This window comes from Piliocolobus tephrosceles, chromosome 3 (genome assembly GCF_002776525.5).
Source record: "Piliocolobus tephrosceles isolate RC106 chromosome 3, ASM277652v3, whole genome shotgun sequence".
Lineage (NCBI taxonomy): Eukaryota > Metazoa > Chordata > Mammalia > Primates > Cercopithecidae > Piliocolobus > Piliocolobus tephrosceles.
Genome location: NC_045436.1, coordinates 24104291 through 24127427, shown reverse-complemented (window position 1 = coordinate 24127427; position 23137 = coordinate 24104291). Strand labels below are relative to the sequence as shown.

Here is a 23137-nt window from a genome sequence, read left to right as displayed (position 1 = left end):
AGCCATGGGCACACAAATAACAATGATTGTGTGTTTAAGAAGTTACATGGCATGTGACATGAAAGCAAACAAGCAGACTTGCCTCTAAGGCAGATGGTCTAGCTGGTGCACAAGGCCATTTGAGAATACAAAGGTGAATAGGAGGTGAATAGGTGGAGAAAAAAGGAGAATAGGTTGTGGTTTTGGGGAAAGAGCCAACTTTAGTTGAAAAACCAGAGGAAACCCCAAACATTGCACAGTAGGCTTTAGTTCTACCACTCTTGTGAGCCTCCTGTCCAGGAGGGCCATTAGTGTCTCAATTCTACTTGGTGTGAACTCCAAGTTCCTTCCACCCTTACGAGCCACTCATTAGTGTGAACTGAGTGATCAGCTTGTGGGGAGCAGAGCCACTGTGGCTGAGAAGAATTGTTCTAGGGGTTGGTCAGTAAGCAGGAGGCAAAAAGAGAGAAGGAAACTGCATACAGGGGTTGAACACCTCCAGCCAAAGGAGGTGAGGCATAGAGGTCTTTTACCACTGGGAAACATATCCAAGTCATGTGGCACCAAAGTATGTTACCAGTGATGAATCCATATGGGTTTGCAGCAACCTCAATTCTTGCTTCCTCAGAAGAAAGAATTAAACTGAGAAACATAAGGCAGAGCGAGAGACTGAGGCAGATTTTAGAGCAGGAGTGAAAGTTTATTAAAAAGCTTTAGAGCAGGAATAAAAGGAAGTAAAGTACACTTGGAAGTGGGCCAAGTGGGCAACTTGAGAGATCAAGTGCCCTGTTTGACTTTTTGACTTGAAGCTTTATAGGTTGGTATGCGTATGCTTCTGGGAGGTTATGTCCCTTTTCCCCTAATTCCTCCGTTGGGGTGTCTGCATGTGCAGTGGCCTGGCAACACTTGTCAGGGGCGCGTGCACAGTGTGTTTACTGAAGTTGTGCACATGCTCACTTGAGGTGCTCCTCCCTTACCAGTCCAGTGTTCCTAGAGGAAGGTCGTATACCAGTTAAACTCTGCCATTTTGCCTCTCAGTGCACATGCATGAGCCCATTTGCCCAGATCCTGAGATCTTATTGGGAATCTGCTGATCACCAGTTTCAGGTTTTTTAATCTGTTGGGAGACTGCCTTTCCCTGGTGCCTGCTGCAACCAATTATTATTTTAGAGAGGCAGTTTAACAACCTCCTGCTCATTACCTAATGTTTGCCTGACATTCCTGGTGTTGGGGGAGGGCCCTCTCCTGCCCTGCTCATGTCTGGCTAGCTACCTACTGCAACAGTCTGAGACAAAGGCTACCAAAGGCTGAGGACCCTGGCAGAACCTGATAAGTGAGTGACTTAGGCTTTCCTGCTTCTGAGTCATGGATACATATCACTGTTTCAGCCTGAAAATTGTCTTTCATGAGAGAGAGAGAGCCAGAAAGGCAGCAGACTGGGGTAACCCCAGGTGAAAGAGGGCAGTCCTGTGTAATAAACCATGGGGGCTGAGACAGAAATGGAAAACTTCTGGAAGCGGAGGCCCCATATTAGCCTACAAGCTTTCCCCATTGCTTGCATTGACTTGCCTGTGCTGTCTCTGTTAAATCTGAGAAATGGAGAAAATAATTCCTTCCACCTATCATAGAAGAATGGTGAAATCAACTCATGTTGACAGGGTATTTGATTGTCAACTTTGTGCAAGCACCATTACTTCTAGCCAGCACTACCTTCTCCTTCCCCAGCTGATCCTGAATATTTGCATAATCTCTATATTAGATGTTTTTGTATTTCTGGCTTAGGCAACACTTATTTAAAAGAGGCATGTTCATGGTACTATCTTTTAATAAGAGCTTTTATTTAAAACAAACTCAATGTGACTTCTTTTCATAGAGGTAAATGAAAGAGAAATACATGAAAATTAAGGACTAGTCCCTTTTTGGAACATAAGCAAGGTCAGTTTTCACTAAATCTTTAGTAAACTTACTTCATCATCATGGGGTGATATTGCCTGTGTCTGGTTCGTCGCCTTTTTACATTTTTGTCCATAAGTATGAGACAGTGTTTTGATCCAGCATGGTACAAAAGATATAGTAGGCATTTCATTTCATTACTGTTGTTATACATTCCTCTACCCTCTTCCCCTTCTCAGCCTATTATCTGTATTTGTATCCCTTATAGAGGTTCTTAAATGTCAAGATATATTCTTCTGTTTGGTGGAACAGGGAATCAGTGCTTAGAAATGCAGATTCCTCCTCCTTTGTATAGTTGTGAGAGAAAAAAAAAAAGAAATTCATATTCCCATGTGAGCTGATCCAGGCCTGGGGTGTGTGTGCTTCAGGAGCGGGTGGTGGGAAGGAACTTCATTCTTACAAAGCCCTCTAGATGCTGGAGGTACCTGAGACACGTCCACTTGCTCGAGATCCATGCTCTCCTGGTTCTTCTGAACCTCTCTGAATAAAAGCTCTCTCTTGCTCTCCCAGAATTCTTTCTCTAAGTCATTTGTCATCTGCTCTTGAGCCCTTCAGCCTGGTCACCTCCAGTGTTATCTGGGCTCAGTACATGAGCCTTGGCCTGAAAGCAGAATCAATTAAAATATACCCAGCCATTTATTGTTTACCCTGACTTTAATAGCTAGAGTTGTGAAGAAAACTGAATAGCGCTTCATCATAATTTAAGAACCAAAGACATCTAATTATAGAGCATCATATTTGAGCTGTCTTTATAATCTTTAAATGGAAAGTTTAAAGAAAGGCCACAGTTGTTTCTAGTTTCTATTAAAGGCTCAATTTTAAAGGTACTCCGAAGTCTTCTCTGTGGGTCAGTTAAATATATAATTATAGTACACAAGGGTCTCAGGATTTAGTCAGCCTAAAAGATTCTGTTAATCAAAGGGAAACTTAGTTGAATTTATCAAATTGTAGAAGTTACTTGCTTGCTTTTGAACATACTGGTAACTTGCATATAGGCAATAGTGTATGATGTAAGAACTAGTAATAGGCTAAACCTGATAGCTTCACACAACTTTGTGTATTTAGGACTGTATCTTTCAATTTGTTTCAAGAACAGTTTCTTTTAAAAGTTTTCTATTGCAAAATTCATTTTTATTAGAAAAATTAAAACATACAAATAAGGAGAAAGAAGAATCCATTACCCTACAATCTTCAGTGAGCACCATTAACATTTTGATATGTATTTTTCAATACTATTTTTATGACTGTATCAACCTATAAATATATGGTACACACTGTGCAAGCCACTCTAAACACTTTTAGGTGGATAATAAACACAGGAATACAGTCTGCCTTGGCATGGCTTTGCCTCCTAACTCCCAGTAAAACCAACCCTCCCTCCCAAAGAGTATTTTCCTTACCCCCAACAGATGGGCCACGGGTACTCCCAACTTCTTTATTTTTACCACTCATTTCTCTCTATTCGTCCCTAGACTTGGTGAGGTTCCACTTCCTTCCTGAAGTCCTCAATGATTCTCCAAACCACCGTGATTTGGCCCCTTCTGAACTTATTGAAATATGAATATCTGTCAATATCTGTCATTGGGTTAAAGAAAATAGAGGGAATGAGAGATGTACAAAGAAGAAGAGAACTGAAAATAAATTTAGTAGTAAAAGAAAAACTTTTAAACAGAATATTATAGAAGAGTCTGTTAAACTCATCTCATTTAATATTAATGTCATCTTAGCAATTGGGTGTAAAAACATAAATTTGCTTAAAACGTATATGCATTATATAATATTTTGATGTCATCTCCCATATTAGTTATTTTTAGGTTGATTTAAATCAACATATAATAAGAGTGTATTTCAGATCCCTGTGGAAAGAATGCATTATTGGATAAATGGAATTGAGACAAATCCATCTCATAAATATCAGCATAGATCAAAATAAATTCTAGACACTACAATTTAAGTTTAAAAACTATGAAACTAGAAAACTTTCGTATATAATATTTAGAGGCAGATAGAACTTTCTAAATTTCTTGTATAGACACTAGTACATAGTGGACACTTAATATTTATTGAATGAATGAATGAAATGGAAAAGCAAAGAGACCATAAAGAAAAGATCAATAGGTTTGCCATTATGTGCTTAACACAAATATCTTAATGTTCTGTATTTTAATCACAAAATTTGAAAGGTACATGACACACTTGGAAAATATTTATAGTGTGTAATAGAGAACTAATTTTTTTTCTAAACAACTCTTGCAAGTCACTAAGAAAAGCTATGCATTTCAATAGAAAAATTAGTTAAACCGTATAAATATGTCACAGAAGAATAAATAGAAATAATCACTAAACATAAAAAACTGTTCTAGTTGTATTAGTTAATTAAAATAATGCAAATTTAAAACATTCCATTTGTCATTAATCAAAGTGACACACTTTAAAACATGTAATAATTCCATTGTTCTTAAAAAAATTAGAAATGGAAAGTTTATGATACTGTTGCTGGTTATATTCTGTACCTTACAGGGATGCAGTTTGGAATACATTTTTAAATGTAGACAGTTTTAGCTAATACAAATTTTAACTCAAACATTTTTAGCTAAAAATGTGCTTAACTTGTGGTCAAGTCATTCAGTTTCTAGGGATTTCTCTAAGGAAAGTACAGTTTTGCACCAATGGTAGCTACAAAAGTGTCCGCAGTATTTTTAAGTTTTAAAGTATAAATGACCAAGTATCACCACTTGGAGATTACTAGTACTAGTGTAGTGGCTGTGGAGCTGGCCTGGCTGAGCTTGAGTCCAGCCTCTGACACTCCCAGCTGAGTGACCTCATGCTGTTCCCTAACTTCTCTACATCTCAGTTTATTCATCTGTAAGATGGGGGAAAATGTAGTCCCTTTTTCATAGAGCGAATGGGAGAATTCCATGCCTGACACAGAAGGTGTTCAATAAGTATTAGCTATCATTTTATTAGTATTTAAAAATGTTATATCTAGACATTGGCTACCACTCAGCCATTAAAATATCATTTTAGAAGGGTATTTAATAACATGAAAAGGGCCGGGCGCGGTGGCTCAAGCCTGTAATCCCAGCACTTTGGGAGGCCGAGACGGGCGGATCACGAGGTCAGGAGATTGAGACCATCCTGGCTAACACGGTGAAACCCCGTCTCTACTAAAAATACAAAAACCAGCCGGGCGAGGTGGCGGGCGCCTGTAGTCCCAGCTACTCGGGAGGCTGAGGCAGGAGAATGGCGTGAACCCGGGAGGCGGAGCTTGCAGTGAGCTGAGATCTGGCCACTGCACTCCAGCCTGGGCGACAGAGCGAGACTCGGTCTCAAAAAAAAAAAAAAAAAAAAAAAAAAACATGAAAAGATGTTCATTATCTGTTGTCAAGCAAAAAAAGCAGTATATAAAATGGTATATAAATGATCACATTTAAAAATTATATAAATACATTGGGAAAAGAATGAAAAAGAGATCTATACAAATGTTAGTAGTGGGTATCTTTAGGTGGTAAAATGATGGGTAATTTAAATTTTCTTCTTTGTTCTCGTCTGTCTCCTCTACATTTTCTACAATGAATTTTTTTAAGCAAAAATAAGATCTACCAACCAAATGAAAAACAATAAAAACAACCTCCTACTCTAAATCCCACTTTTATGCAGTGAAGAGTAGCTTCTGTGAAAATAGGATAATTTTAATAGACTACAGCTGATACACTAAAAACAGCATGAGCCTTACGGTTTCACTGACTGGATGTGAACTCTTAGCTGTGTGAACTTAGATATGACATTTAACACGCCCAGCTCTCAGATTCCTCCTTGTGAAGTGGGTATGAAGATCTTTGCATATCCAATGCAAATGTTGAAGTGCAGTAAAATAGTTCACGTGAGAGCTATTCATAAACTGAGCACAGCTATACAAATGTGAGATCTTATAACCATCAAACCCTACTGATGTCATTAGATTTTCTGTCCCAAAGAACAGCATGGATCACGTCGCCAGTAAAATCTTTTCTTTTCATTAGAGAAGCACTCGGGGTTTGAGAGTCTTCCTAGTTGCTATTAAAAACTCATTGCATAAAAGTATCAAGCTTTTGGCTCCACATTATTTCTTTGGTATACATTTCTTTTTTCCTTTGTTTTGCTTCCAAGATATGTGAGGCAGTGAAGTATTCTAAAGACTTAACGTGAATTCTTGAAACTTGCCTTTATTTAAAAATTTAAGATGACCATTCCAAAGTAAACATACTTTACAGTCCACTCTGAAGGAGACTCAACCTAATATTCTTTGATAGGAAAAATGTTTGAAGTAGTTGAGGGAAGTTGGGAAAATAATAAGCAAAATTTGGAAATAAACTTTACCACATGTTTGAACCACCACAGAGGACAGATCTTGTTCTGCAGTTCAACTATTTTCTTTTCTCCTTGTATTATCCTTAACTATTCATAATAACAATGTGTGAACCACTACAGATCAGACAGCGATGTCCCAAAATTTGTGAGTTGCATGCTGGTTTTCAAGTTACAAAGAGAGGAAAACTGGCAGCCCACAAAAATAAAACTTTGAAAGAAATTTAAACACTTTTGAAATATTTTTATTATAAATCTGAGAAAGTTAGACATGAGGAATGCTGCTCTTGTAGGAATCTTTATTTTTTCTGCGAGGACAACCGCAAAGTAGTTAAAATATGACCAGCTTTCAATGTTTTCCTTTACCTTTCCTATGTCTTTTCTGTCAAGTGTTCATATCAATGATGATTAAATTTATAATTCTTTTTATGTCTCATCTGAACAGCTTGCTCCTGAGACCAAGGCTGTCATTCATTGGATTATGGATATTCCTTTTGTGCTCTCTGCCAATCTCCATGGAGGAGACCTTGTGGCCAATTATCCATATGACGAGACACGGAGTGGTAGGTATTCTTTCTGCTTCTCTAATTGGTTCAAAGTTTATAATACTGTACAAGGGTTTACAGGATGATTTCTGTAATTTTTTTTTTAAAGAAGTGGACGTTAAGTGATTTTTGCCTGAAGAAAGAACTATGTTTAACAGGAAGCTCTCCTAATCATTTCATGTGGTGTTGGCATATCTATTTGGCAGAAAAGGACTCACTTTCTCAATAGTTTAGGTGAAGAGGAACGTGATCTTGACAGAGTACCTAGACAACAGAAAGGGAGAAAATATACGTCATAAACTTGGGTCACTCCTGGACACTGATAAAGTGGAGAGATTACAGAAGTTGTGTAGGTTCATGTAGAAGATGGCTTGAACGTGGGGGCAGCCTCTTGGTGCTTGATCAGGTCCCCAGTGGATCTCTACATGTGTCTTATTGTGTCCACACAGTTTTGCATTTGGAACTGTTTCTGGTGGTGTCAGGGAGGGGGAGTGGTGCTTTGGCTTTCTCGAACTAGTTTTAGTTAAGCTTCAGACAAAGCAACTTTTGGCCAGATAGATATTTTCAACTTGATTTTTGTTGCTCCGGGGAATTTCCTGCTTTGAATCTATTTTCAGGGGCCTTTGAAGAGTTAGCTCTTTGTAAAAACAGGATGATTATTTTATTTTATTTTTTAAAATTTTAGATCCAGGGTACCTGTGTAGGTTTGCTACATGGATATATTACATAATGGTGAGGTTTGGGTTTCTAGTGTACCCATCACCGAAAGAGTGAAACCAATAGGTAATTTTTCACCCCTCCCCTCTTCCCATCCTCCCCACTTTTGGAGCCCCCAGGGCATATTATTTCCACCCTTATGTCAAGGTACAGGCATTGTTTAGCTTCCACTTATAAGTGAGAGTATATGGTATTTGATTTCTGAATTATTTCACTTTGGATAATGGCTCCTAGCTCCATCCATGTCATTGTAAAATACACGATTTCATTCTTTTTTATGGCTGCTTAGTATTGCATAGTTTATCCAATCAACCACTGATGGACAATTAGGTTGGAATCAGAATCCATGACTCTGCTTTTGTGAATAGTGCTGCCATAAACATATGAGTGCACATGTCTTCTTTATATAATAATTTCTTTTCCTTTGGATACATGCTCAGTAGTGGGATTACTACATTGAATGGTAGTTCTATTTTTAGTTCTTTGAGAAATCTCTGTACTGTTTCCCATAGAAGTTACATTAATTTACAATTCCACCAACACTGGTGGGAATCCATGCCAACATCTGTTGTTTTTTGACTTTTTAATAATAGCCATTTTGAGTCATGTATTATGATATTGTGGTTTTAATTTGCATTTCTCTGATGATTAATGATGTTGAGCATTTTTTTCAATTATTTTGACTGCTTGTATGTCTTCTTTTGAAAAAAGTCTGTTCTTGTCCTTTGCCCACTTTTTAATGGGGTTGTTGGGATGATAATTTTAGATATTGGAAACTGAGTGTTGAAGAACATCTTTGGGGAAATAACATTGTTAAATAAATTTAAAGATTTTGTGGCTTGTTGATAATTGCGAAACTTGTAGGCCTGCATAATTTATAATGCATTAATAAGAATACAGTGTATCAAAATGTGCTATTTATTTCTATAATACATATAGGAGATTTAAAAAATCTAAGACCAGATATTGAATGGTATATATGAGAATGATTCATAGTGGGTATGAGATTAGTATAGGTACATTTTTTAAATTAATGATTTTAACAATAAAAATCTTCCTCCTATTCTCCCAGGCCTAGTTTCCTATGACTTTATTACCTTTCCTTGCAAAGCTTTCAACTCATAAGTAGAATGTACATTCTACCCAATTTCTATTTTGTAGTATTAGGAATGGAAGTTTTGTAACTTAAAAACTAAGTGTAATTATTTAGTATTTAAACTTTTACCTCCTTCCCATAGTTATGTAGCTAAAAAAATACATCAACAGTATAGTTACTCAACACTGAATCACTCTTTAGAAAATATGCGGTGCTGCTTGGTCTGTGTCTGTTTCTTTAATCTTGTGGATTTGTTTTCTAGGTAGTGCTCATGAATACAGCTCCTCCCCAGATGATGCCATTTTCCAAAGCTTGGCCCGGGCATACTCTTCTTTCAACCCAGCCATGTCTAATCCCAATCGGCCACCATGTCGCAAGAATGATGATGACAGCAGCTTTGTAGATGGAACCACCAACGGTGGTGCTTGGTACAGCGTACCTGGAGGTGAGTTTCCGTTGTGCTGTCTGATTATGTGATTGTAGCTCATTTACAATGACCATTTAGGTTTAGAGAGTGATTTAGATTTAGAGAATCTTCTACCATCCTCCATCATTAAAAAGTAGAGTGAATCTATAGTTCTTCCATTAAAGTCAACTTTTTGCATGAATGATTACTATGTATAATTTTGTTTTTGTGGATTTTAAAAAATTGTGATGCTAATTGAAGAGATACAGGAAATGAACTGAAGACATTCATTGGGAAAATAATAAATTGAATATTGTTAACTACGCTACTTTTCAAGTTCAAGCCTTAGGGAATAAGATGGCGCCCTTAGTATATGCCAGTCATGCTCATTCACTGTAGTAAATATACATTTTAGAGGACTTGCTTTGGCTGTTAGCATAACCTGGTGCACAGTACTTTTTTATTAAATGATGGGATAATGGGGAGTATTTGACATGGAATGTTTAGTTTATATTCACTACTCTAATAATCCCTATGAGATCAGGTAGCTTTTTGCTGTTTAGTTTGAAAAGGAAGCAGTTGCCATGTGGGACAGTAGCTGGGGGAAGCCCCTTCCTAGGTAGCCAAGGCAGCTCTCTTGGCTTCCTTGTCCCAAGGCGGACTTTACAGAGCTCTTATTTTCACTAACACTCAAGGATGAAGATTGAAATGTGAAGATATTTATATATATTTTTACTTTTCTCTTTGCCTGAGAAAAATTTTCTATGGCCCACCTGGAAGAAGAAAATTTGTTAGGGTAATAAGCAGCATTAGCTAATTGTAGGGTATTGGTGTGTTTAATGTGCTTAATTTTGTTGAATTATGTGCTGAGAAAAATATTCTTTCTGTTTTTTTTCTTTCTGATACATGTTAATTCTGTTTTTATTTATACTTTGCATTTTATCCAGATCAGACTTAGTACTCTTTCCCCCAATAGCTTCAGAAATATGATCTATGTCAAATTTAGGAATTAGAGCGTGTCAAGTACATCAGATGGGAAGTAATTTTATACTTTAGTTTTTACAAAAACTTTAATGATTCCTTGGAATTCCTTTTTGAACAAATAGTGTATTGTCAACAAAATATAAAGCAATCTATATCAGTAAAATACTGATAATAACATTATTAACGATAATATTAGTTAACGATTATGTCTCATTTAGCTAAACAGTCAAAGGAAGCTCTGTTAGTCTTCAGTTCTGTGTATAGTGAATAACATTCATGTCTTAGGTCAGGTTTTCCAGAAGCAGAGCCTGAGACAGGGATTTGGATGCTTGTAATGTATCAAGGGAGCCCTTTTTAGGAAACACCCTGTAGGGAAGAGAGGGAAGCAGAGCAAGGAAGGGGATAGAGCTAAACAGGGGTGTGGTCTCAGGCAAAGTCCAGCCTTGGCCTGAGCCATTGGAAGAAGCCTGGAGCATAAATTAGGGGCAGGTTTTTCTCCCCTTGAGGGAAAGGGATGAGCCTTTGGTGGCTCTATATTGGTCAGCCATTGGTTGTGGGGTGCCAGAAGGAATTGCGGGGAGAGATAGGAGGATGTAACTCCCAAGCCAGGTGGAGATTCCGGCTCCCACCAGCAATTCTCAGGAAAAGGGCTGGGGGATAGCTGTGAGCTCTAACAGCCAACACCTGTAGCAGTTTGGGTCTGGATGCCCTGGCTCCATAAAAGCAATCTGGCGGACACTAACAGCATCCACTACTAATTTGAGTCAGATTTAAATTAAAATTGTTCTGGATGCAGAATATTCTCTTTGGTGCTATTTGAAGTATTGTTATCATTATATCTTGTATGTAGTAGATACTCAGGGATTGTTGAATTAATATATAGTGTGAAAGGAAATTAAATTCTGGGACCCCAAACTCATTTAGCTAAAGGGAAAAGTCAAACTGGGAACTGGGTCACACAAACCTGCCACCCCATTTTGGTTCCTAAATAAGATAACTACAAGATGAAAGGATACACGCCTCCCTCATATTTTGCCCATGAGGAAATTCCTGGTGAGCTGTTAAAACTTCACATTGGCCATGTAAATTGATAGCTTATCTTTACAGGTGCAGTCACTCCAGCCCGCCAGACACAAATGCGTGTCTGATTGCTCCCCTATGCCATTTTGTCTGTGTTATCTTATGTAAAATGCACATTCCCCACATTTTTCCTCTACCCCCTTTTGTTCATGTGAAAACTGTGTGCTTATCAATATCCCACCCTCTGCCCTTTAAATTTGGGGTCCTCAAAATCATCTTCGGAGAAGGGCATAGACCTGTCTCTGGGGCGCATCCTTAACTTTGGCCAAGAAATCCCCTAAAACGATTGAGACTTGTCTCATCATTTTTCTTGATTGACAATAGTGTATTGCCAAGACTCCCAATCCCTCAGGAATACACTATGATAGTGATTGGGCTTAAGGAACAATATAGTTTGACAGATCATGTCACATGAAGCTCCAAGTTCTTCTCCAGTAGAAAGGTAGACTTAGAGGGATGTGCATTTCTTTAACAGATCAGTAGGGATGAAGTCTTTTACCCTGTTGTCTTCTCCAAAGCCCACTCCAGCAGTGTGGAGGGTGGGTCATGTCCGCATTAGCACTCTGAAGCAGCAAGTGCTTTTGCTTAGGAACTTGAGAGTTTGTGCTTTTAAGGTCTAACAAGCCCCCACCTCTGTTGTTCAATCCCTTACAGCAGATAATTCTTGTTAAGGTTTCCCACAGGCTCCCCAAATGCCCTGGTTTGTGTACCTTTTACTTGGTTCTTGATTCAGAAGACTAGCCTGTGTAGAGGTTTAGGCTCCTTGTGCATATTTTGACTTTCCATTTGGCGTTTTGGCAGGGATGCAAGACTTCAATTACCTTAGCAGCAACTGTTTTGAGATCACCGTGGAGCTTAGCTGTGAGAAGTTTCCACCTGAAGAGACTCTGAAGGCCTACTGGGAGGATAACAAAAATTCCCTCATTAGCTACCTTGAGCAGGTAAACACAGTCGCCAGCATAAAATGCAAGGTTTAGAAGCATTCAAACCTGGCATACAATGGTCTTGTAAGAGGAGTGCAGGGGAATCCATCTGGTGCAGAATGAGGACACCATATTTGGAAGGCAGGTGTCAGCAGTGTTTCAGTTAGGCTTTTATTTGTTGTAGGTTTTGTGGCTCATGACTATTCACCAAGAACTGACTAAACTGGAGAGTATAGAGAAAAGATGTAGAATCTTGTTTTTGTTTGTATTCTTCTAAGCAAGGGCAATCCCAGGACTCCACCCTGATCACCGTGAGGCATCCCAGGCAGAGTCAGAACAAAAGTAAGGCAAGTGAGGCACCTAGAATGGAAAATTTAAGGAGGATTTTAATCTTAGGGACATGCAAGTACAGGAGTAGCACTTGAGAGTGAGTGTCTCCTTAAGTTTTGAGCTGTACAGGCATCATCTTTCTCACCCTAGACTCAACTGTATCACATAATAATAATAATGAGTTATGTTTATTGGTCATTTACTATTTCCCAGGTATTATACTAAATGCCTTTTATGTAATAATTAGTGCATTTAATCCCCACAACAACCTTATGAGGGAAGTTATCATCATCATCATCACCATCATTATAATTATCACTAAATTAAAGATGAGGAATCAGAGACACAGAGAGGCTAGACAGCTCACCTGAAGTTGCTTAGCTAGAATCTGAATCCAGGCTGTCTATTTCCAGAATCACCATGAAGCCTGGATCTTTACCAGAGAGCCATTTATGTAGCCATTCCAATGGGATCCATGTAGAATTTGGGGGATCTCACCATCTGCCAGAATAAAATCCTTCACCTACTCAGGCCAGTCACCTATCAACCCCACCCCCTGCATAGTATGTAGACACTGGCACCAGGGGCAGTGGTGGTGGAAAGACCTAAAGACTGTTCATTCCTGCAGTGCTTTGCCAGTCTTCAAATTTTATTCTGAATGTGGCCATTTACGCCTAAAGTCAAGTAGAGTGATGTTAGTTTCATGTGCCAACAAATAGTCCAGACCGATCTGTTAAACTAATTTGACATAAACAAATGCTGTTAAATAAATATTTAAGTGTTTATATGTATATATGTACATATAAACATATATATATATATATATATATATATATATATATATATATATAAAATCAACTATTTTAAAAAAGTAAAACCAGGAGTTGAATCCAGTTTCTTTTTCCACCATTGCAAGACCCTGTTGCAGTGGTCCCTATATCTTGCTATGGCCTCCTTTGAATAAAGGCTGCTCTACCAAAAAAAAAAAAAAAAAAAAAAAAAAAAAAGAAAAACCAGCATAGGAATTCTTTTACACATGTCAAATATGCATATACTGTCATACCTTACCAGGGACTATCATGGAATACATCCACTGATGTCAGATGGTGATTAAAGAACACTCATTCCACAGGATTCTTTTTGAATCAATGGATTCCTGCTGCATGTTAGCTTAAAAAGGTATTTTCCAACACAAAAACTAAGGATAAGTAGTCCACAATGACTCTAGAACAACTGTGGTGGGAACCCCTACAGAACGTCTCCACTGAGGAGAGCTGTATTTGGATGGATCTTCTAAGAGCAAAGTTAACTGAAAAGCATGTTTTTGGATAGAGGAAGTAAGATGGGACTGACTGGGGTGTTCTCCACTTAGATATCAAATACAGTGCTTTTTATTTTAATAAATATTTAATGATATTTAAATTTTTAATAATATTTGTATTTATACTCCTTAATACAGTGCTTTTAATTTTATGTATATATTTTTTCAACAAAAGTGTATTGACTAGTTTCACATCCCAGGCATTCTGTGAGGCACTGGGGATAGTGACCATCCTCAGGAAGGCTTCACACGAGTGCTGTCAGAAACAAGAATACCTAATCACAAGAGAGGAGGAGAGCCGGCTGAGAAACAAAAAAAGCTTAGCTGCAAGGAGCAATGGCAGTACACAGAAGGGGACCTAACCCAATCATGGAAGTTTGGAAAAGGCTTCTTGGAGCTGTGCTATAAGATTTACAAAAGTTGATGCCAATAAGATCATCACTCTGATAAACAATTTAGTAACAGGCTTAGCTGCTGTTTAAATCATGTCTTAGTTCTTAAGAAAAAAAAAATACAAAACAAATAAAACACATCTTCTTACCATCGTGAAAAAGGAGATTTGTCATATTTATGGTGGCAGGTGGGCATGCATCCAATTCATCTGATAGTAATGTCAATTTATATATAAATAAGCTAAAAAGAAGAAGGATAAAGTTACACAATCCTATTTTATGCCACTCAGAATAAGAATTTGCTCTGTCCACAGATCCATGTGATCTACCTTGATGTGGCATTGTTATTATGATGCAAACTGTGTCTAAGCAGTGAGTGGTATTTATAACCAGCTCATCTAGCTTGCATCATAGAACTCTCCAGTTTAGGAAAACAAAGGCTGATGAAAAATCAGTGAGGGCTGCCAGAAGTTCTGTGTTGTAATTGCTGTCTTGACAATGGTAGTGATTAGTAATTGAACACCTGGGCCTAAAATCTAAGCTTGGACTAGTTTACAACTCATAGAAAATAGGTGATTAGGAGATCTATTTCTGTAATTGTTTGAGAGGAAATCCCTTGCAGAGTTTTAAAGAGATGTTTGCAGGGACTAGAATTGTAAAGCTAATTAGACTAAAGAGTTTGCTAAGGAGAAGAGCTCCTTTCCACTCAGTAGCTTTGGAACAGTCTAATTCTCAAAATTCTCGAAGAATTTCTTAAAGAATGGTTCATGGGCAACTGCATTACAATCATCTAGAGTTCTTATTAAAAATGTGTTTCCGGCCGGGCGCGGTGGCTCAAGCCTGTAATCCCAGCACTTTGGGAGGCCGAGACGGGCGGATCACGAGGTCAGGAGATCGAGACCATCCTGGCTAACACGGTGAAACCCCGTCTCTACTAAAAATACAAAAACTAGCCGGGCGAGGTGGCGGGCGCCTGTAGTCCCAGCTACTCAGGAGGCTGAGGCAGGAGAATGGCATAAACCCGGGAGGCAGAGCTTGCAGTGAGCTGAGATCCGGCCACTGCACTCCAGTCCGGGCGACAGAGCGAGACTCCGCCTCAAAAAAAAAAAAAAAAAAAAAAAAAAAAATGTGTTTCCTCTCCTACCATTAAATCACACTCTCTGCAGGGAAGAACCCAAGAATCTTCAGTTGCAGCAAGCTCTCTGCGTGACACTACACGAGGGTTTAGGGGCTGTAAACAGTCCTAAGCAACAAATAGAGAATCTTCTGGATGCTTTTTCAGCCTTCGCTGAAACTGAGAAGTCCTGGAATCTGGGGAGTGATCATCGCAGGCAGCCCAAGTGTAGTAAAACAGCTTCTTCCAGGCATGAGCGAAATTTGGACTTTCGTGATTTCTTTTGCAAAAACCATAAAATCTGAATTTTCCAGTCCATTCATGGGGAGTTGACACAGTCCATACACTTCTACTGAGATTTATTACTACACTGGAATTTTTCAAACAGAAAAGTTGACATATCACAGACAGACATTTACTTCTTTAACTATTTGTTAAACTGCATACTGAGATACAAGTCTTGGATTGCAGAGGCAGAAAAAAATAAAGCCATGAATATTAACCTAATAGATTTGTGCCAAATACAGGCGAATAATATGTTCTTGTAGTGATTGATTTACTTACTTTACAATGATGTGGAAATTAGAAACTTTCTTTAAGGCGTATAATATTGATAGTTTTAGGATTATAGTGCCTCAAGAGGAATAAAGTACTTGGGTAAATCCTCTTTTATCAGCTAATATCTTTCTCAGTTTTATTGAATGGGGCCTCATTTTAAGAAATTTAGAGTTTGGATCTCTACATATAGCCCTTTTCTTCTTCTCTATGCCTTTTCTGACTTTTCATCTTTTAATTCAGAAAGTTAAGTTTTCATGTTTCATGTTTTTCAATGGCTAAATTTCAAACTCTTCAATTTTGGTTGTCTAATTCATAAATAAGTTATGGAGAAAAGTTAGAATTGAATAAATCTTAAACTTTTAAAAAATATATTTACTCTCTTTGCTGTACTGGTTGCCAATAAAATGATCATTATTACTGACAACAGGGATAGCCTTTTCCTATTTGCAACATTAAAAAAATTACATGTTATTTTTATAGGGTGTGAGAGGTTTCTTTTTTAAAGAAAAATGGCACACACAAAAAATATTGCTGGTCACAAGGGACATCTTTTTGATAAAATAGTGTACCACTGCCAAATTTATTCTTTGATGACAAAAGGTTGCAGGAGACTTATCTCTCTTCTGTAGGGAAATAGTAAGATATCATAAGTAGTGAAAGACAATTTGTTTTCTATAGCCCGATTGGGTGAGGCACAACCTGAGCATTTGGGAGGTTGGTGCATAGTTTGTTAAGTAATCAAGTTTAATGAATTACCATTTGATGTATATTCTAGATGCAGTACTTTCTTAAAGACCTGAAGCGACTCTGTCACTTCAAACACATATTGACTTAGATGAATTGTCTTTCCAAAATAAAGAGAAAAGCGGTTTTTGTAGTTTGCAGTGTATTAAATAATAGCCAGTTGATGACTACAACTTAATTTAGGGGGATTATTCTCAGTGGCAGCTCTTCCATCTTCTTCCTAATTCAACATCCTATTTTCTGTTATAAGGTTCCCTACTCTATTTTCAGCCAAAATAATGTTAATAGATTTAATGCAAAAGCAGTCACAGTATGTATCTTTTTATCCAGAATGAGCTAATATTAAATGGCTTTTATTATGATATCCTTGTTAATTGACAGTAGCCATGTAACAGATACATAGATGACCAAAATTAAAGGAGAGTAAGTTATGAAATACGCTAAGACTAGAACTTTACACATATTGTAGCAGGATGAGCTGAAGACAAACCCCTCAGACATGGAGTTAAAGAAGGAAGGGCTTTATTTGGCCGGGAGCATTGGCAAGACTCATTTCGCAAAAACCAAGCTCCCCGAGTAAGCAATTCCTGTCCCTCCTAAGAGCTCACAACTCTAAGGGGGTCTGCGTGAGAGGGTCGTGATCAAGTAAGCAAGCAGGGGGTACGTGACCGGGGGCTGCATGCTCCGGTAATTAGAACAGAACAGAACAGGACAGGGATTTTCACAGTGCTTTTCCATACGGTGTCTGTAATGTATAGATAACATAACCAATTAGGTCAGGGGTCGATCTTTAACTACCAGGCCCCGGGTGTGGCACCGTGCTGTCTGCCTGTGGATTTCATTTCTGCCTTTGAATTTTTACTTCTTCTTTCTTTGGAGGCAGAAATTGGGCATAAGACAGTATGAGGGGTTGTCTCCTCCCTTAATATGACACTTTTTTTTTTATGATTTGAAAGGTACTAAAGTCTTTTTTTTTTAACACAAATAAGATATTAATTTTCATTTCTCTATTTATGGAAAAGCAGAATAAAATGCACAAAAAATTCAGTGGCCTTTTGTGCATGTCTTGATTCTTAAACAATGGAGATCTACGGTATTTGCTGGAAAATAAGGAGATGCTTGATATGAAACATATTGAAGGCCATTTCTATAATTTATAGGTCATATTAACTTTTGGTTGTTTTTGACCTTCACAGATACACCGAGGAGTCAAAGGATTTGTCCGAGATCTTCAAGGTAACCCAATTGCCAATGCCACCATCTCCGTGGAAGGAATAGACCATGATGTTACATCCGGTGGGTCTTTGCCACAATCTGGAGGCTCCACGTTATGTACAACAGCATAATTACTAATTATCATAATTATAAGTCTTATACTCTTCTGAGCGAAACAAACAGCTCGTATCTCTGCAGCGTTTCTGAGCTTTGATCTGGTGAAGTTTCATTTGTGGGCTCAGGTCAGGCGGAGTGGAGCCCAGGGCGGCTGCTGCGTTAGAAATCGGGTGCAGCAGGTGGCGCCCTTTCCTCAGCTGTCTCGCCCCAGAGCTGGGAGGTGGTGCCACAGGCTGCCGGTTCTTCGCAGTTCTTCAGGCAAAGGAAAAGGAGTTGCTGGGGTTAAAATACCAGTGACTTTCTGGTCTGTGTTAAGAAGTGCTAACGAGCTGCTAATGGGGAGACCCAAGGAGGGAGCGGAAAGAGGAGGAAGGAAGAAAACTGCTGCGGGTTGTGTGTCTAAAAATTCTCACACAGTTTTTCATTTAATCCATAAAATAAATCCGCAGGGATTCAAGGTTAAACAAGAATTTATAGGATTGAGGTGCGATGTTAGTGACTTCTAGGTTTTGAGCTCAATTTCCATTTTCCCAGTTTGAGAAAAATGATGATTTTTCTGGCAAATCTACCTACTCCCATTAATAAACATTGATCCAGGTCATTTTAATTGTCATTTGTTGGGATCTTTTCAATAATGACAGCTTTTTCTTTTTAGTTATAAACTCTCTACAATTTTTTTTTAGACCTTGTGATAATTAACCTTTAACTTCTGTCCCAAACCACTCTGTATCATCAGCTCTTTCTTAACCTTCACATTTATAGCTTGGATTAAAAAAAAAAATCTTTAACATTTGTCCTCTAAAACTCCATTCATTCTTCATTTATCAGCAGCCCACTAGGTGCCAGCCAGTATACCAGAATCTGTGCCAAGATGTTACCCCATGTAGCCCCTTAGCTCTTAGCTGGGAGGGTGAAACCCAGCGTTAGTATCTCTGCCACAAGAAACCTGTTAGCCCTAATGTGTCATACAAATATTTTATTTTCTCTGCATTCCATGATGTGAACTGTTTAGGAAAATCTAACTAGGGAATAAACAGGTGGAAAGAAATTAAATCGGAGGAGGAGCTCTAGAATACTCCAGCTTTTCAATGGCAAGGTGATAATAAGAAGGAACCAGCAATAGAACTGAAAGTAGAAAGAAAATGCAATGTGTTGTCCTGGAGGCCTTGAAGTGCTTCAAGAAGGAGGGAGTGAAAAAGCATCAATTAAGATGAACCTTGAGAATGAATCCTTGGATTTAGCAGTTCAGAGGATCTTATCAAAATCTGTTCAGTGGAGTGAGTGGTGGGATCCTGATTGGACTGGGTCCAAGGGAGAATAAGAGAAGAATCATTCTGAGATTGAGACATGAACAAACCTTTCCAGAAATTTTGCTATAAAGGAAAGAAGACAATTGAGGCAATAGCTGCAAGGAGATGTGGATTTAGAGGTAGATTTGATGATATGGTGATGGGGGCTTAATTTTTTTGACTGTACCTATTTTTGCGATGAAATAAGATGCAAAGTATCAACTGGGAGGATGAATGGGATGTGTAGGGGAGTTAAGAAAAAGAAGAAGGTGTGAAATGTCTACGAAAACCTTGCTCTTCAAAGTGTGGCCTCTGCTCCCAACCTTAGCATTGCCCTGAGGCTGGTCAGGAATGCAGAATCCGGGAGCTGGAATCAGATTTTGCATTTTACTGAGTTTCCCAGGTTTGCACCCAAGTTTGAAAATCACTGACTTAGGCAAATGGGAGATTGAATGGACTAGGGTACCCAATGTATTCTAAATCTTTAGAAATCTAAATTTCTAACTAGGGCCTCAGAGATCCTACAGGGGCTTCCTTTGGCCCACACTCTGTGAAGATTCTCTGACTATCAGGTCGTCACCTGGCAAGAGTCAAAACGTGATTGCTGTGTGTTCTGACGCCGCTGCTTGGGGGCTTCATCTGTCTTTTTCCCTGTGTTGCTCCTGATGTGATTAGAAGGTCTATGATCATACGAGGTTTATTAGACAATTTAACATTGATATCTGTAAAGTAGCTTTAAGAAATGAAGCCTGTAAAGAGAGTTTCACGCCCTATTCAATAAAATTTCATTAAATTCCTATATATTTACTTTAAAAATCGAGAATCAAAAAAGTTGAACTGAGCTAGACTGGGTATTCCTTAGATGACATAATTATGCATTTTGTAATTCTGCATATGTCAGGTGCTTTGCGATTTGATATTCTGCTTTCCTACAGCAAAGGATGGTGATTACTGGAGATTGCTTATACCTGGAAACTATAAACTTACAGCCTCAGCTCCAGGCTATCTGGCAATAACAAAGAAAGTGGCAGTTCCTTACAGCCCTGCTGTTGGGGTAAGTAATCATAATAATAGCCAAGCGCTATAATAATAATTAAGCATTTACCATTGTCAGGCATACTTAAGTGACTTATATTTAATCTTCATACTAGCCCTATGAGGTAGGTAGCATTGTTATCTCCACTTAACAGATGAGAAAACTGAGGCTTAGCATAGTTAATATGAAGCTCTATTACCATTTCTCAGTTTTTGATGAGATTTACAAGAAAATGAAATAAAACTTTAAAAAATTAAATTTTTATTTGCTAACCTTGATTTCCATCTAAATGGGATTATGTTTCATTTGCCTTTTTATCTTTAGCACCTAGCACATGCCTTTCTCAATAAGTATCTGAAAAAAATGATACATAAAAGAAAATTCTAGGTGCCAACCAAACATTTATTTAGTGTATTCTATGTGCAAGGCTCTCTGTGCTAAGTACTATCAAAAACCATATCTTATTTAAGTAGATCTCATTTGTTTGTTGGGAAGGTGATGGTGATAAGACCAAAATTTCTCTTAGAGAAGAATTTTACTACTATCTTTGTATTATATGCCTGGGACCGTGGGAGTGTCTGTAGGATTTCTTGAAAGTCTACAAGGCTTACTTGAAAAGAATTTATTATATTTTTGTTTATGCACCCAAAACTTGGAGTATAAATGCTTGTTTTTTGCAAACAAAATATCTTGAGTTTTTAACTGGTACATGGCTTTGATTGTGTGCATGTCTACACTGGGCTGTATATGTATTAAAATCAAGAGGTATATTTGGGTAACTGAAACCCAGAAAAAATGGCCCCGGGAACAAGTTGTAAAGGTTCAACTATTTTGATCCTTTGTCTTTCTGGCATGTGTTAGTGCAAGGATATAGTGAATGGAATCACGATCCAAAAGAATCAGGCATTTAAGTGGCCAAATCAAGAAACTCGTAGTTCCATCTGGGATGGGGCCTGAGGGGATTGGGGTTGGGGGCTGCCTACTTTGAACAGCCTTTTACGCGGAGTGTGTGACTTCTCCATAGACTTGATGAAGATTCCTATTCACAAAGAGTGGCTTGGACACATACTTGCTTTTGTCAGTTTCTTTAACAGATTCAAGATTCTGGAAAGCAGAACCTTGTAGTTTGGGATACCAGCATGCTGAACTGTACTCTTCCACATTCCCTCCCACATTAGGAGAAGATTCAAGGCTGACAGGAGGTGCTCACTAAATAGCCAAAGGCAGAAAATTAACTATAAGTTATTTTTTTTTCTTTTCTTTTTTTGAGACAGAGTCTTGCTCCGTCGCCCAGGCTGGAGTGCAGTGGCGTGATCTTGGCTCACTGCAACCTCTGCCTCCCGGATTCAAGAGATTCTCCTTCCTCAGCCTCCTGAGTAGCTGGGATTATAGGCTTGTGCCACCATGCCCGGCTAATTTTTGTATTTTTAGCAGAGACGGGGGTTTCACTATGTTGGTCAGGCTGGCTTTGAACTCCTGACCTTGTGATCTGCCCGCCGGGACCTCCCAAAGTGCTGGGATTACAGACATGAGTCACCGCGCCCGACCAGTTACATCTTTTTATGAGGAGAAGAGACTGGGGCAGGAATTTCGTTGAATTACATCTGTCTTCAAAGCCATTAAATCAAAGGACATTTCAAACATGAGGCTTTTGAATTTTTTCCCCCTGAAAATATCTATTATTTATCACAAGAGATTTTTATTTCAGGATTTGCTTTAATTCAGGTGACTGGATTGAGTGTATATTGAAACTGCCCTTATTTTTTTTATTTCAATTAAAAGAACACATGCAGTTTTTTTTTTTTTTTTTTTTTTTGAGACGGAAAGTCTCGCTCTGTTGCCCAGGCTGGAGTGCAGTGGCGCGATCTCAGCTCACTGCAAGCTCCACCTCCCGGGTTTACGCCATTTTCCTGCCTCAGCCTCCCGTTCATGCAGTTTGATAGTAATATGCTCTTGATTTTCTCTTTTAGGTTGATTTTGAACTGGAGTCATTTTCTGAAAGGAAAGAAGAGGAGAAGGAAGAATTGATGGAATGGTGGAAAATGATGTCAGAAACTTTAAATTTTTAAAAAGGCTTCTAGCCAGCTGCTTTAAATCTATCTATATAATGTAGTATGATGTAATGTGGTCTTTTTTTTAGATTTTGTGCAGTTAATACTTAACATTTATTTTTTAATCATTTAAATATTAATCAACATTACTTAAAATAAATAGCCTCTTAGGTAAAAATATAAGAACTTGATATATTTAATTCTCTTATATAGTATTCATTTTCCTACCTATATTACACAAAAAATATAGAAAAGATTTAAGTAATTTTGCCACCCTAGGCTTAAATGCAATATTCCTGGTATTATTTACAATGCAGAACTTTTTGGGTAATTCTAGCTTTTAAAAATTAGTGAAGTTCTTTTACTGTAATTGGCGACAGTGTCACATAATGAATGCTATTGAAAAGGTTAACAGATACAGCTCGGAGTTGTGAGCACTCTACTGCAAGGCTTAAACAATTCAGTATAAATCGTCGTTTTTTTCTTGTACTGACTAACTATAAGCATGATCTTGTTAATGCATTTTTGATGGGAAGAAAAGGTACGTGTTTACAAAGAGGTTTTATGAAAAGAATAAAAACTGACTTCTTGCTTGTACATATAGGAGCAATACTATTACATTATTTAGTCCGTTAACACCGCTTAAAAGTTGAGGTTTTCTCTTGGTTGTAGAGTGGCCCAGAAATGCATTCTGAATGAATAAAGGTTAAAAAAAAAAAAAAATCCTCAGGGTGTGTATTTTAATTGTCTAAGATTTTTGGTCTAGCACTGTGGTCTTGTGATGAAAACATGTATTCTCTTAATAGTGGCTTCTCATGTGTTCATCCTGTACATTTTAAAATTTGTTAGGTGACTGCTGTGTGCCAAGCACTGCATAGCCTCTATGTATGTTATTGTGGCAGGCAAAAGGTTCTGATTTTGGACACAACCTTTAAATAAA

The 23137-nt window shown here is 38.1% G+C and overlaps 1 protein-coding gene across 1 annotated transcript in view; it reads left to right on the top strand.

The window, feature by feature from the left end:
* CPE (carboxypeptidase E) overlaps window positions 1–22920 on the top strand; it is a 128691-nt gene extending 105771 nt beyond the window's left edge. Inside the window, exons 4-9 of the mRNA XM_023228558.2 lie at window positions 6725–6842; window positions 8900–9082; window positions 11909–12048; window positions 17686–17785; window positions 20046–20164; window positions 22117–22920. Coding sequence (XP_023084326.1) covers window positions 6725–6842; window positions 8900–9082; window positions 11909–12048; window positions 17686–17785; window positions 20046–20164; window positions 22117–22215 — 759 coding nt within the window. The 3' untranslated portion in view covers window positions 22216–22920. The remainder of the gene's footprint in view (window positions 1–6724; window positions 6843–8899; window positions 9083–11908; window positions 12049–17685; window positions 17786–20045; window positions 20165–22116) is intronic.
* Window positions 22921–23137: the final 217 nt, after the last annotated feature.